This window comes from Cataglyphis hispanica, chromosome 16 (genome assembly GCF_021464435.1).
Source record: "Cataglyphis hispanica isolate Lineage 1 chromosome 16, ULB_Chis1_1.0, whole genome shotgun sequence".
Taxonomy (NCBI): domain Eukaryota; kingdom Metazoa; phylum Arthropoda; class Insecta; order Hymenoptera; family Formicidae; genus Cataglyphis; species Cataglyphis hispanica.
Genome location: NC_065969.1, coordinates 601,750 through 618,271, shown reverse-complemented (window position 1 = coordinate 618,271; position 16,522 = coordinate 601,750). Strand labels below are relative to the sequence as shown.

General features: G+C 33.4%; 1 protein-coding gene and 2 pseudogenes across 1 annotated transcript in view; 2 read left to right on the top strand and 1 right to left on the bottom strand.

The window, feature by feature from the left end:
• The window catches only part of LOC126855607 (septin-2-like), an 88,605-nt pseudogene that overhangs the window by 32,554 nt on the left and 39,529 nt on the right, over nucleotides 1-16,522 (bottom strand).
• LOC126855698 (ubiquitin conjugation factor E4 B-like) lies at nucleotides 1,069-4,587 on the top strand (annotated as a pseudogene).
• LOC126855608 (uncharacterized) overlaps nucleotides 11,092-16,522 on the top strand; it is a 96,186-nt gene continuing 90,755 nt past the window's right edge. The window contains exon 1 of the mRNA XM_050603421.1: nucleotides 11,092-12,279. Coding sequence (XP_050459378.1) covers nucleotides 11,927-12,279 — 353 coding nt within the window. The 5' untranslated portion in view covers nucleotides 11,092-11,926. The remainder of the gene's footprint in view (nucleotides 12,280-16,522) is intronic.

Genomic DNA, 16,522 nt, shown 5'->3' with positions numbered 1-16,522 from the left:
ACTTTTTAATTATTTACTTATTCTTTTTTAATTTTGTGATCATATTCATCATTTTTAATTAATCAATTTATTTATTTTTAACCAACCACAGGACCATGCGACTGTTTAGTTTATTTATCTCGAGAGTCTTATATCTATATTTGCTTTTACTCAAGAAAATATTGTTCAAACACGAATTTCTATAATCGGTTTTGAAAAATGAATTCTATCGTTTCAAAAAAATAATCTCAAATTGTGCAACATTTGTGTTCTCGCATAGATACACATAATATATCTAGATTAAGGGGTAAACCGCTGACTAAAATAATGTACACCAATGCCCACTAATGCCCAATTTGTGCATTACTGCCAAATTTTTTATTTTATTTTTATTATATTTTTCTATTTTATCATATTTTTCTATTGCCCACTAATGCCCTAGCAATGTCTATTCTAGTAATGTCTAGATAATATCCGAGCAATGCCTAATAATATCCATTAATGTTCTAGTAATGTCTCGATTCTATACACCGTAATGTCCTCAGCGGTTTACCCTTTGATTTAGACCGTGTAGAAGAGTGGGGGTAAAGATGCACGTAGAAAAGAATAAACTCTGTTTCGTGTCTCTAGCGTTCTCTCTTGCACGTGCGTAGCGTAGCGAAAAAGAGCGCTATGCTACGTGCTAGCAAAAAAGAACGTTGAATCGCAGCAGAACACGCTCCAGTTCGATAACTTTTTACGATCTGGATTTTAATAACACAGTGCGTTATCTCCAGTCGGGGACTTCTCCACTAAAAAGAAAGGTGCCAATCATGTCCCCCTTCGCGGAATTCGGAATTGTCATATGTCATGATGTCAAGATAGATATCGAAGAAGAACTGAAAAGCGCCAATCTTCAGATCGATGTGAAACACTAGCAGAATTATTCCAAGAGCAAGTAAGTGATACTGATTTTTTTAATCGCGGAATGATTAAGAAAATCAAATGGCATTAATAAAAATGATATATTAATATTGACAGATATTGGCGCAATTGAGTTTACGATATCTAGAGAATCATTGCACCTGCCTGTGAAGTTTTTATACAGGAATGATTCTACGTAAGAATTTTCAGTCTGCTTTGTGCTTAAGCTTGTCACTTGTTGGATACACGATAAATGGATGCGTTCAAGAGAAAAAATTGCTTTGCTACTGTTGTGAAATTCGTGAATCTGATTGGTATATGTTCTTAGATTTAGCCAAGATTAAGAGCATACTCCAATTTTATTCACAATTTTCATTACAGTTGCAAAGCAGCTTTTTCTGCTAAACGCAGCCAATGTATATTGTTTAAAACATAAGTGCACTGCAGTAGTAGAGCTTAGATTTTAATGCTATAGAGCCTATATGTCAAATGTTATATGTCAAACAATAACATAGATATTATAATTAACATAGTATGGATATTGAAATTAACATAGTATAGACATTGTAATTAACATAGTATAAGAATCTTGAAGTCATTATAATAGTATTTTGATTTAATTTTTTTTAATAAATATATAATCTTTTCTGAAAGATGAGAGGATATATTATATATAATATAAGCAAATATATTATATAAGCAAAATTGTTGACAAGCCAGAAAGAATTGTTTCTTTTTTTTACTTTGACGACGCTTGATGTAATCAATCTTAATCTGCGCATATTATTTGCTAAATTATAATGAATAATAACTACCACTGAATCATATGCTAAAATATAAGCTTGCAAAATCTTAGCCACCACTTTCAAAAATATTGAGAGTTAAAAGTAAAATGTTTAGAACAGTAAATGTATTAACATTGAATGAGTTATTTTTACTAATAGAATTACTTTTAGTAATGGAAATTAATGATATATGTTTATATTAATATTTAATGCATATGACTAATATTTTTATTTAATATATGTTATCTAGTTTGGAAGAGGAAACAAAGGATTTGCAGATAGAAGAGCAGAATGCAATGATAGATAAAAAACGCAACAGTGATTTGCAATTGCCGACGGAGTACAAAGAATTTGCAGAGGAAGATCAAGATTTACAGAAAAATGATGTTCGATTGAGAGCATTGCCCGATGCTTTGAAACGCCAGGAAAAGCACCAAATGGAGTGTGTCATATCACGTGTCTTGCACGTATCGTGGAAAAAGATTGCGGGAAGAAGCATATTTTTGCCACGCACGGCAATAGCGTACAGACAAAAAAGGAGACTGCTCAACTTTGATGATTTGTTTATCAATCAGATAATGCAGGAGGTTTTGTTTATGTTTTCGGGAGAGTAAAATCTGTTGAGCAACATCACGGTAGTAGATATTTTATTGGGTTATAACGGCAGCCAAGCGAGTCTTCCGATGACTTCTCCGTCTTATCCATCACCGATGTCAATACTAACAAGCAGCAACTCCATCGCACCACAAACGAAAAATTTGAATTACTTATTAGATTGTTATTCAAGAATTGCAACTGCAAAAAGGAAGCAACCAAAGGTATATATATATATATATATATATATATATATATATATACCTTTGGTTGTTTCCTTTTTCAGTTGCAATTTTGAATATATATATATATATATATATATATATATATATATATATATATACATATATCTTTAAAATTAGATAAGATTTTATTAAAATAATTTTTATTTTTATATTTTACAGCGACCCAGTGCATTTCCTATTTCCGATGTACTGACGATTTTGAAAGAGAAATGTGTTGAATATTCCAGCCACATTCTAAAAGGATTGGTCGACAATTGCCAAAGAGCTATTCCTACGTACTCTACCCATCTTCTTTATCCGCTATTATCGCAGAGCTTACCTCGTGGCTATCTTCGCGACCTCATGACTAGCACACGGATCCAAGCAGATTTAATGAAATTTTCACTCCAGTCTTGCAAAGCTTGTTTCTCCTGCAGCGGGCGAGCTCGGCTATACGCACAGAAGACCGATTAATGTATAATAACTAAGCAAATTGATCGAAATTTGCTGTGGTCCAAGCAACAATATACGTCCGATTTGTTTTTTTTCTGATAATTAATCAATTTCTGATAATTATTCAATTTTTGCCTAATGTTGTGACATCAATAGCCGGTAGAGAGTTCACAACAAACTCGTTCCTGGGACTATTTCTTTCGGTATTGATATTTACCGATAAAGTGGCAGAAAAATTATTCAGCGGTAATTCTGTCACGGATAAATCAGTGATTCTCATGTTGCAGCGAAAATTGCAGAGTACCAGAACGTCGTTGTACAAGATATTTGATACGATACTCGCGAATAACAAGTGCCGCGATGCTATCTTTGAATATTTGACGGTATTGCTGCGTTACAAAGAGAAATGCTCGCAAATACGGACGAAGGAAGATGCTTCGTCTTTAGCCGAAGATGAATTCATGTTGAATCTATTATCGATTTTACAAATGCTCTCTATGATGATCGACTTAAATACTGTAGACTCGCTGTATCCATTTAATTCTTCAACATTTATCGAAATAAAAAAGGACACAAGACTGAAACTCACTTTGCAAAAGGCTGCAGAATGGCAGAACAATTGGAGAACACTCATGGAGGGATGAAACCGACATTTATGACAAAATGTTGGTTTCTCACGCTGCATTATCATCATATAGCACTGTTACCGACATTGCGAACATATCGGGAAATATCTCGAGACTTACAGGAAAAACAAAAAAGTTCGACGAGTACCAAATTCTAAAACTCCAAAGAGAATATTCTTTTAATCTTTTAACGGGCTTAGAAGACTTCATCAAACAACGATGGACGCAAGATTTGAAGCAATTGTTTAATCCAAATTATGTTCGGAGGCAGGTCTGATAGATCCCATCTTTTTGAAAAGATGCTTCTAAATTTTTGTATATAATTTATTAATTATAATTATAATTTTTGTTTGTTTTCGTATATGAAGCAAACTTTTTTATATTTTATATTACATTGATATTTTTGTTTTTAATCTACACAGGGAAAAATGGAAATTCTTTAGTGTAAAGTTATGGCATACCCAAAACATCCAAAACATCTCTATCCTATATCCAAAACATCTCTGGCATCGTATCTCACGTAGTTTTATACCAACATTGAAAGCCTTGACTCCAATTTCAAATGCAAAATTGAAATACGTAATAACATAAATATAATTATTATGGGAACCAATGCATCGTATATCTATGGTTAATAAGAGTAATAACGACAAGCATTTCATTGAATTTATCAAAATGATGATAAATGATATTACTTTGTTGATTCAAAAGAGTCTGGAATTTCTCAAGCGTGTGTACGAGATGGAGGACCTTATGCCCGACTGTCGCGAGGACAGCTCTTTCGCAGGAGCAACAACAATTGAACACGAAGCAACTAGTGGCAGATGAGAAAAAAGCTTTATACTTTCTTAAATTTGCCAATGAAACAATTAACATCTTTCATTATTTAACAGTCGATATTAAAAAACCGTTTGTACAACCGTTTCTACAACCGTTTGTATCTATTTTGCAGTTGTATTTGAAAATATAAAACGTTTAAATTGGAAAAAAAGGGTATTTCTTCCTCCCTGCACATTTTCCTATCAAAACGCACTGATTACGAGAGGAAATCTATTTGTAATACTGTATATAAAATAATTTGTATTTTTAGTTTTGAATTTTTATTTTGTATTAGACTTATTTATTTTACATTAGACTTTACTCTAATTATTATAATGAGACGACTGTCTTACTTGCTGTGAGATACTGGCAATTGCTGTGAGAGATAAACTAGCAAAATGGCAAAGACTGAAATGTGGTTGTATATCAACTCCGAAAACAGACGCGTGTTAATTGGATAAGATCTTATGTTATCTTTTGTATTGAAATTGAGTTATGCGAAAAATAGCATGCTTCTACCAAAGATGACTGAAGCATCTTTGGTAGAAAGATGCTCTTTAATTACGAATAATTACGAATAATATAGATATAATTTAGCGTATGACTGATATATTTTATACATTATTGCATATTAATTATAGACTATACAAATTGGATTTATATAAAAATTTATTTTTATATAAATCAATACAGTTTAATTTATATAAAGAATTTTAAACAAAATAGGATAACTATAAAAGAAGACATCTCATATTTTTATGTACACATATTTTTTACAGTGTGAATTCAACAATAAAGGTTTATTATTTGCTTGTATATGTAATTAAATAAAACATATCAAAGAATGGTGTTGAAATAAAATCAAAATTTATTTGTAAGGGAAATATATGAAATTGGTCTATATTGGTGTATATTATTTTATTATAATATTATTTTGAACCTGCTAAATTCGAATATAAAGTTTAAAATTGTCCAAAATGCAGGAAACTTTGTGAAAATGTAGTTATTCTATGGAAAAGGCTCGTTTTGCAGAAAATATTTTCAAAAGAACAAATGGTAACTATAAACAAAACAATTTTTTGTTGATTCTTTCGAGAGGACATCCGTGCTCCAAAATTTACTCTCAGTATTGAAAATCTATAAAACTTATTTATATTTATTTAATGCTAATTTATATTATATTTACAATTAGTTATATTAACTATAGGTTTTCTATTGTTACGTCCAGACCCTTTAAAGTCAGAGTCAGCGGGAGTGCGTAACCTATTTAACTCCGCTAGACAAACGCTAGACAACGAGTGTCTCGGAGACGAACGAATTGCCCGGGGTCTGAGACAGGTCAACGACCGGAAGGGTCGCTTTTACTCGATCAGTAGGCCGTTCGTTCGGTGGTCCCCTTTTCGGTAAAGGAACTAAATCCTTATTACCCAGGACGGGACCTTGTGCGATCTCGGGATTTGAGATAGGAAACGGGTTAAACAAGAAAAAGAAAATTATTTATACATCAAATTTTCACATTTATTTTATTGTAACGATGCATCCCCCCATCGTTCCCGACACGTCGCCTGTTGGAAGTCTGCCGCCCGGCGAACACCAGCCGGGCAGGGGCAGAGGCGCTTAACGCCCTATTTTTAAAGCTATGTTTATGACAAACACTGTTTGTTATAAACAACCGATCGCCGAACGGCGCCGAACGTTTCCGGCGAACGCCGAACGCTCGACGCCAGAGGCCCCGCGTCGTTTTCCCCACTTCGAGGGGGATGTGAACGGCGCGGGTGTCGCGACCGCTCCGGAAGGGTATAAGAAGTCCGACCGACTACCAGACCGTACCAGACCGGCACCTGAATCCGCTCGAGCAGTATGCTCCGAGATAATACCAGAAACCGATCCAAGCCGTTGAAACACAGTGAATCGGAGGTTGACGAGTTCGCAGCCTCCGTCGAGTATTCTCGACTATTTGTTCTCGAGACGAATCCCGTCTTAAGACACATCCGTAAAGGACAGAGAGTGGACGAGTTCGCCGCTTTCCTCGAGGATTCTCGAGCATTTACGATCCGTACATCTGACCGTTCGAATTCCGCGCACAGACGCATCCCACGATCTCCATCTGGGAACACGCGCCGCGTCACCGACACCGACGCATAAGAACGACTACAGGCCTGACACCCTGCAGTCCGCGCCGAACACCCGGCCGCATACCTCACCTCGCGTATCTCGCACGATATCGCTCAACGAGATATCGAAGCATTGACACGTCAACACGCGCCCGCCTTACCGCGCGCACCTCGCGCCTACGGGCACACACCGACAACACGCGCCCGTCTCACCGCACGCGCCTCGCCCGCGCCACGAGCCGGGCCCTTTAACCAGACCCGCAAAAACACTGTCTAGACCGGCGTCATAACAGTGCGCTATTATTGTATCGACTAGTATAAAGATTGTAACAGCTGACCATTGCCTTCGAGTGGCAAATAAACGACGTACATACCAACTCACGTACAACTGTGTTTCAACCCCTTCACGAATCCTGATCCCGATTGCGCTGTCCGCGCACGCGAAACCGCACGTGAAGCGGCCCGTTACATACATATACATATATATACGTTTAAGCATATAAAAAGAATGTCCATTGTTAAAATTCATTTCTCTACCATTTGGAATAGACTGATTAATAATAATGTTATGTATAAATTTCAACTCCGTAAGAAGTTACATTTTTAAAAATTATCAAAGAGATTTGACAGCAAATTTTTCGGTACAAAATAAAAAATAGATGCCCAACATTAAAAAAAAATTTACAAGCGTTTTTAAATTATAATATTATTACAATAACAATAAAATTATAATTATAATAATTTGTTATTTTGCACATAAAATCGTTTTGTCATTCCGTACATATTAACATATAATTAGAGTAATCTAATAATTTTTGTCAGTAAGATATAATTTATAAAATGTGTTTTTTTTCTTAAAATCTAAATATAAGTATATTTACGTATAAAATTAATAAAAAAAATAATTTTGTAAAAAAAATTATATTGTTCCGTTTAAAATTTCAAGATGGCTTTGATTTTCTATCAAAAAAAAAATTTCCTTATTTTTCTGTATATGTTTGCATAACATATAGGAAGTTATTTTATTCATCAAATCAAATAAAAAAAATATTTTTATGCGAATTTTTTGTTTTATCAATTTTAAACAAATAAGTAATGTTAGAAATCATAGAAATATGTTTTTATGAAAAAGGATATATATATACATATACTTATATATAATTTGAGTATATATATCCAGAAATATTGAAATAATTTTAGCAATGAATTAAAGTTGTACTTACTATTTTGGTTTCCATTTGACTCTAAGAGAATCTTCATATTTTGAGGGGTATGTATGCCGAGTCTTCTAGCTATGATGTGATAGTCAATAAATGTTTTCGAAAACATTCTGCAATCTATATTAAATTATATTAAATAAATTGTATATTATAAATATTTATAAAATATAAAAAGTATACTTATTAAAATAAATTATATTTGTTAAAAATTATAACAACAAATATCGATTAGGTGGAGGATTTGGAGGAGGTGCAAGAAAGGTGGTCCATGGGTAAAATGCGGTATTTTAATATAACGGTTTATTATAACTAAATAATGGAATAAAATATAAAGAAAAAAATGTTCGTCTTTTTATTGCGATGTTAAATCTGGGACTGACTTTGTAGTCGCGCGGAAGAATGTCAAGTGCTCCCTCGCTCGATCCACTTGAACGCGTTAGAGCACGACTCGATATCACCGAAACATTGCTCAAAGATCAATTTTTTTAGAAATTTCGATTGCTTGGGTTAGAAACGTCGATGAACAACGAAAGAGCTCAACGACCCAACAAGCTCTGTATCAATATTAAATTATTAGTTAAATGATATTTATGGAAAAAATATATAATAAATTACTTTATTTTTTTCATTAAAAAAATATGTAAAAATATGAATATCTAAAACCATTTAACATGATAAAAGTTCTATATATATATATATATATATATATATATATATATATATATATATATATAAGGGTGGATCAAAACAAGTATAGTGTCCTTAAAGGATCGTATTCCCGAATGAATTCTGAAACAATTTTTCTTTTACGAAAATTTGATTTGAAGCTTAGTTTTCTAATTATAAAAGAAATAGTGAGCGAATGACGGGATGGGTACATATGATAGGCAGGGATGGTGCAACTTCCATTCGATGCAGGCGCTTACGCGAGGCGCTCGTTATAACTGATCAAGCGCTACCCGTCCTGTACACACAAACACTCACTCACTCACTCTCTCTCTCTCTCTCTCTCTCTCTCTCTCTTTCTCGCTCTCTAATGTTGCTTGCTTGCTTGCTCGCTCGCTCGCTCGCTCACTCATTCTTCGCCCTCTCATTCGTTCAGTCACTCACTTATTTTTACCTTGTAGAGATTCTTCATAAATAAAATAATTAAACAAATAATTGCTGCACGGCTGCAAATAGCACGAACTTTTTATCGATTATTTTATATCGATACTTTTACACTTTTATACTCACGCAGTGAATCGATAAATTGATTAATGATTATAACGATTATAATCGCGTTTATTCACAATAGATCACTACCGATTCACTTAATCATTTGAAAAAACGCATTATACGTATATGTATTATTTGACATGGAGAACGCCCTACGACACAAGGCAGGTTATGTCGATACTAGCGCTGCCCGTTGCCGATTGCAAACACCGCTAGTTAGAACAATCGTTCGTCTTTAAAGGATTGTATTCTTGAATAATTTCAAAGATGATTTTTCCTTTACGAAAATTTTGTCTGAAGCTTAGTTTTTAAATTACAAAAGGAAATAGTGAGCGAATTACGGGATGGATACGCTGTAGCGCTCGAGTCAACTGTAGCGAGCGCCTCGCGTAAGCGCCTGCATCGAATGATAAGTTGCACCGCCCCTGCTTACCCGTCCCGTAATTCGCTCACTATTTCTTTTTATAATTTAAAAACTAAGCTTCAGATCAAATTTTCGTAAAGGAAAAATCGTCTTAGAATTCATTCAGTAATACGATCCTTTAAGGACACTATACTTGTTTTGATACACCCTGTATATATATATATATATATATATATATATATATATATATATATATATATATATCGTTATTATATTATATTTATTAAAGATTACAGCAGAAATAGTTAGAAAAATATATGATACATATTTTATACGTTGAAGCATATAGTAAGGGTGATTTTTTTTATCCTTTATTGTTGTAATATATATATAATATATATGTATATGTGTATATATATATATATATATTGTATAATACATGTTATAATTAAAACTTTTTTCTGCATGTATAGAAGAATAAAGAAACATGAGGGCAAAAAGAAAATGGCATCATCGCTACACATATTGGCAGCAAGGTTGCGCCTTATTACCTTTGAAGACAAAGGATAATGGACATTCTCAAATTTAAGAAAGAATATATCAAGAGTACAAGCAAGAATGAAAATAGTATTTCAAAAAAAAGAAGAACATCAAGAAATACAATTTACTCTTAATTTTTTTTAATTAAAATGTTTTATTATATATATATATATATTTCTTTTGAAGAGATAACAATATTGATGATAATTTGTGGAATTAAAATTGAATCAAGGCAAATTATGTGTATACTCGATGAATATATATTTTTGGAATTAGAGATGAATGATCCATGAATTATTAATGATATCAGATTTTGAAATCAAACATATGCAATATGTAAGTTAGTCTAAATTATATTAAGTTATAATAATACTCTCTTATGCGCTGCGCAAATATGACTATAATTCTTATATCTTATAAAAATTCAATATGTAAGTTTTCTATATAATTTAATTCTAATATTAATTTATAGATTGCAGAAAGTCTTCAAAAATATCTATTGACTTTTACGTATCATATCGTTGCTAGAAGACTTGGCATACATACTGTTTTGAGATCAAATAGAATAGATATATCAGTCATATGAAAATCTAAATAGTAAGTATAATATAATTTTTATTTATTGCTAAAACTGTTTCAATATTTTTGGATGCATATTTTTTTATAAAGGAATTTCTATGATTTCTCAGGTTATTTATTTGTTGAACTAATAAAACTAACAAAACAAAAAAAAGTGCATAGAAATATTTTTCTTTTTTGAACATTTAACAATACGTTAACATGCGCATTTATACATATATACATACACAAAATAAAATAATCAAATCTTTTTCTCTTGGTAAGAAATTAAAGTCATCTTAAAATTTTTATATGAAACAATATATAATTTCTTTTAAAAGAATATATTTTTACTTATTTTGCACACAAACATATTCATATACTTAAAGTTAAAAAAAATAATGCTTTATAAATTATATTTCACTAATAAAAATTAATTTAATTTTTTATAACTTCTTATTAACATGTACAAAATGATGAAACGACTTTATATGCAAAATAACAGATGCAATTTAATAAGTTAATTTATTTAATTAAAACTGTTCGAGATTGTCATTCCATCTCGAACTCAGCATGTAGTTGCCGCGCGACCGCGACGTCGCCGCGCGCGCGATGCGAGGCGGCGTTTTAGCGACCGAGCAAAAACGCGCGGCATCAATAAACACCGTCGCCCTTCTCGAAGGATCCAAGATGAAATTGTGACAAACAAGTCGCATAAAAACGGTCGGCGGAAATGAGCAAATTTCGGGAGCCTTCTGGATCCTTCGAGAAGGCGACGACTTTATAAAAGTGAGCCGGCGGCCGCAGTCCGCGCAGTCCGCTAAGAACAATCGACGTGTTCACGCTATCCTAGTGATAACAGAAATTCGGTTTCGTGGAGAAATATTGATATATTTCAGTGCCGTTGTGTGACTACCGGAGTTATTTCGAGACAGGCGATTTATCGCTTTTCATCCGCCGCGTGCGAATTACGATTACAGTCGTGTGACACGCGTAATCTGTCGTGTGACTAGTGTACATACATAGTGTGCATCGTTCTAGACTTAATCGCGTTGCGATACTCGCGGGTGTATCTGTCTGTTGTCCGTCTCACTTCGCGCTTAACTTTCCGCGGCACGCTCGCTCACGCGTCCACATCACATTCGCGCACATTTGCTGGTCCTTCGAGCCGGATCTCGCTGTCCGGTGCGGGTGCAGTGAGTGCAGTGTCTGTGGTCTTCGTCGGAGCTTCTCCGGTCATCTCATTCTAAAAGACAAAGATGAGTAAGGATATGGACTCAATAACTCGAGTGCAGCTGAGCCTATACGGGCGCATTGCACGCTCGTATGACAACTTGCGGAAGACGGGGTCCGCCAATATAACAGTCGGACTGGTGGAGTCACGCCTCCAAGCTCTCGAGGCCAACTGGGCGAAATTTGAGCACAACCACGACAAGCTCCTCGCTACCGGAGAGTCCCTGCGCGAGAGTGACTATGTCAAAAAGGACATACAAGCGGAAGCAGAGGAAGCTTACCTCACCTAGAAGGGCATGTTCCTGGATACGCTCCGCCGTCTCAGATCCACGGAAAGAACCGAGGTTTCCGCTGCTGGAACACCTTCGTCACAGCCGCCGCGAACAACTTTGCCGAGGATACAACTTCCTCAGTTCTCCGGGCTGTATGAGGACTGGCCGTCGTTCCGCGACCTCTTTCATTATCTCATTGGGAAGGATGACTCGGCCGCCAACGTCGAGAAGCTTCACCTCAAGGCGTGTCTGAAGGGAGAAGCGGAACTCCTCATTCGCAGTCTGCCCACGACAGGCGAGAATTTTGATCGCGCGTGGAAGGTTCTCATGGACTATTACGAGAACAAGCGCCTGCTCGTGCGATCGTACATCGCGAGGTTTCTGGCGATTCAACGGGTAAAGGGTGAGTCGAGCACAGATTTACGTAACTTTTATCACGGCGTGGTCGAGCTCGCGCTCACGCCGCTGGGCGACGGTCCGCCGCTGCGGATCTCGGCTTTCGTCAACACGCCGCCAACACGATGGCCTCTCGCCCGGATCACCAGCGGGCATCCAGGAGACGATGGGCGAGTCCGCGTGGTCACCATCCGTACTGCCACTTCAGAGCTGACGCGCCCTATCGCCAAGATAATCCTCCTGCCGGAAAGCCGCTCCGACGAGCAAAACGAGCCCATGCATGGCGGTTGAACAGTCGCTCGTCCGGCTGTAAGGAAAGAAAGGGAAAATTGACGCTCAAATTTAACTGCGAGATTTGTATCTCAGTGTCACTCCACTTTCCCTTTCTTTTCACTCGACGAGTGGTGCGCGAGAGGACACTGCACGGTGCAAGCACTCGCGCTCGACACTTCATCCGTCGCGTCACACATGCAAGCTTTCGTATATCTCTATTGTATCGTATTTTCATATATCTATGTTGATCAAATAGAGAGAGAGAGAGAGAGAGAGAGAGAGAGATACGCGCTCGCGAAATACACACAACAATCGAGAGCGATTCATGAGCGTTCGGTGCATTTAAAAATTCAGTCACGTAGAGGAAACGTTGACAGTAGCGTTGATCACTGTGATCGACGAACTAGGAAGCGAAGGATATCTTTTTGTAATCTCCTTCGTCGTCATCGAGGAAACGCGTTTTTCTGTAAATCATATATAACATACAGTGTATGTAATATAAACTGCAATAAACGCGTGAGAAGGTCCTACGAATCACGGTTTAAAAAATAGAAAAATTTTGTTTTATTTGTACAATGTGTTTGATTTAAATGTGTATACAATCAGTTATTTTTTTATATAGTAGAATTATTTTGTACTCATACTTAAAAGCAACCGAAGTGACAATATCTTATGTACAATTATTGGTATCTTACCTTTTCAAATTTATCATAAAATACTTTACAAAACTATGTTATAATTGAGATATTATTTTACTTAAAAAATAAAACTGTAATAATAATAATAATATTTAAAAAGTATTTAAAATAATATTAAAAATAATATTTAAAAATTATTAAAAAGAAATATAAAATATTAATAAGGATAATATTATATTTAAAAAAAAATAATTCAAAATTTTTGTTTGGAATTATACGGATCTTTTTAAACAAATATCTCTTTTATTCACAAAATATCTTTTATAAATCTAATGTTTAAAAAAAAAATAACTGCGCATACACACTTAAATTAAATACACTGTATATACACGTGTATATTTTCTTTTATTTTTTATATCATATAAAAAATTACATTAAAAAAATGCAATAACATTCTTGAGTTGAAATTTTTCTTCTATTTTCAATCACAATTTTTTCGTTTATAAATTCTAAAAAATTTTGCTCTTTGGTTTAATTTATACAGAAATTAAATTCCTTTTAAATAGACATTAAACAAACAATTTTTGATTCTCTCTTGGAATTTCAACTAAACTGTAGATTAATTAAATAATTTCAAAATATAAAGTAACCCAAATCAAAATAGATTAAAAATTGAGATCAAAAGTAGAAACCGAAGAATCGATCGTCAATCAGCTGATCCGCCTTCGTATACAAAAGTATACGCAATTCATTATCGCGGCCGGATTATCGCATCGTGTATTATAAGATCGACGAAAGGAAGGGCTTTCCCGAACGATGAATTCGCGCCGACATGATAGCGCGTTGGCGTGTCAACGCCTTCGATTGGAGACGGGACGAGAGGAGAGAGAGAACAGATAGGACTCTCTCTCCGGATGTTAAGTACTGCGTACGGCAAATAATATACATCGACGCTAATAAAAGATAATACGATATAAATCGAGATGTATGGAGATGTCGGCTACACGGCCAGTGGATATAATAACGTATACATATGTGAGTGGATATGTGCGTGTCACATATACTCACACATACATGCGTATAGAAAAGTATTTCAAAATTTTTATTTCCAAGTAAACTATACTTTTATAACTATACCATTGCTAAAAAAATTATCGCATCTGCATGCGTGCACCTACGTTTTAAATAAAAATCTATCAAATCAAAACTTTTTTTTACTTTTGATATAGAGAAATATTTACAAAAAGAAGCAAATAATATGGAGAGAAGAAATTTTTTTTCTAAATTTTATTGCTTTTTATTATGTACCAAATAAAAACCTAGCAAAACTGTATCAAAAATTAATAATACAAAATCAAACAACATTTATTGCAAGCTCTTTTCTACATTGTTGAATTTTTTCTACAATAGCTACAAAAGAATGTTTGTTCAAAAATTACTATCATTTTAAAAGATATGAACATCAGCATTAAAAATACACAATAAGTTTTATCCCTATAAAAAAATTTTATCAGAGCTATTTTTTCGTTTTCATATCTTTTACATTAATTTTATTCAGTTGATTTTTGTCGCCTAATAAAACGCTTTAAAAAAATTATAATAGTAAAAGATAAATTTAAAGCTATTGCATTTGTAGCTTATTATGTTAAAAATTTAAAGTTTTGTTGCTTTACTACACATTGCTCGTTAATAATTTGCTTCTGATATTATAAATTAATACGATTGAAATAAAAAATCAAAAAGTAAGGCTTGAACTTTTGAGATACATAAAAATGTTCGTTGATACAATTAATTTTTTTTCTATTTGGACTGCTCAGCGCATTGTCAGAAGATAACACAATGAATGACACAAAGAATGAAGCAGGTAGTAAGTATGCTCTTCTTTTTCGATCTATCCGTATGATTCATTTCTTACCTTCTTTAGCGTAGCATTAGAAAAAAAATAATAATAAATTGTTTTTTTTCCTCGTCTTAAATGCTTTCATCTAAGAATGAGCCTTCCAGTATAGAAAAATCACTATAGAATTTATTATAAAAGTTATAGTCACACACACAAATAAAAAAAAATATTCACTGTTGTTTTCCATATGTTGTGACGTATTTTTATATATTGTATATTTTCTTTTTTTATCTTGCCTTTATTGTCATTAAAATCTTATAAAACCATAAAAATCATTTTCGTTTATAATTATTTTTTATTTTCGGTTATTGCATGTTTATATATACACCACTTTTTTAAAAGTGCCCGCCTTCTATGAGATGTATGCATATATGCTAAAAATTTGCTGTGATAGCTCGAAAATGATAAAATCAACAGATACTTTTTTTTGTTTAAAATGTCTCAAATTCTTTTTTTAAATACTAAGATAATTTTTATTATATTTTTCGGATTCAGCAAGTAAAATTAAAAAAGAAAGCGAAGTCAACGATCCCTGCTTTCCCAAACTACCTAAATTGCACTATCCTTTTCTTATTCTATTGCATAGCAGAATGACAATACAAAAGTAACTAAACATCAGAAGAGCGCAAAATCTTTTGAAATCGAAAGAAGAGTTACTTGTTATCATAGTCCAATATTTTGAACCAAGTGTATCTTTCTCTGACATAAAAAAATGACTAGATGATATTGCGCAAGAAGTATTATATCGCTTTAAAAATAAACATCCTACACATCCAATATTCACGACATCTACTCAGCAAATTTCTTTTGGAGAAATAACAATATTGACGATCATTTCTGGAAAGGAACAGATGCAATCCAAATTGATGATATATTTAAAACATATTTATCTGTAGATTTTTCAATAGTCCATAAATTACATCAACTATTGACATTAAATATAGAAGACAAATTTCTGAATAATATAATTTATATTTTAAATTTTACTAAATTATAATTATATATTGTTGTGCGCTGCACAAGCGTAATTGTCTTTACATGTTATATAAATTTTCATATAATATAATTTTTCTAATATAATTTATAACACAGATTTTAAAACATTTTGAAAACTATCTAATAGTTATTACGTGTCACTGCGTAATTAGAAGACTTAGCATATGCAACGTTTTAGAATCAAGACCTGATGATTACATTTATGTCGTAGTACAAATATGAGTATACTTTCAACTCTTTTATTTTAAATTAGATTTTTTAATTTATTTTATAAACATATTCACATAAATAATTTGTGGCTCTATCTTTTAAGGTAAAGATTGTAGAAAACATTTTTAATCATTTAATTTCTAGAGAAATTTATGATATCGATAAACACCCTTTATATATGTATGCATGTATACATATATATATACG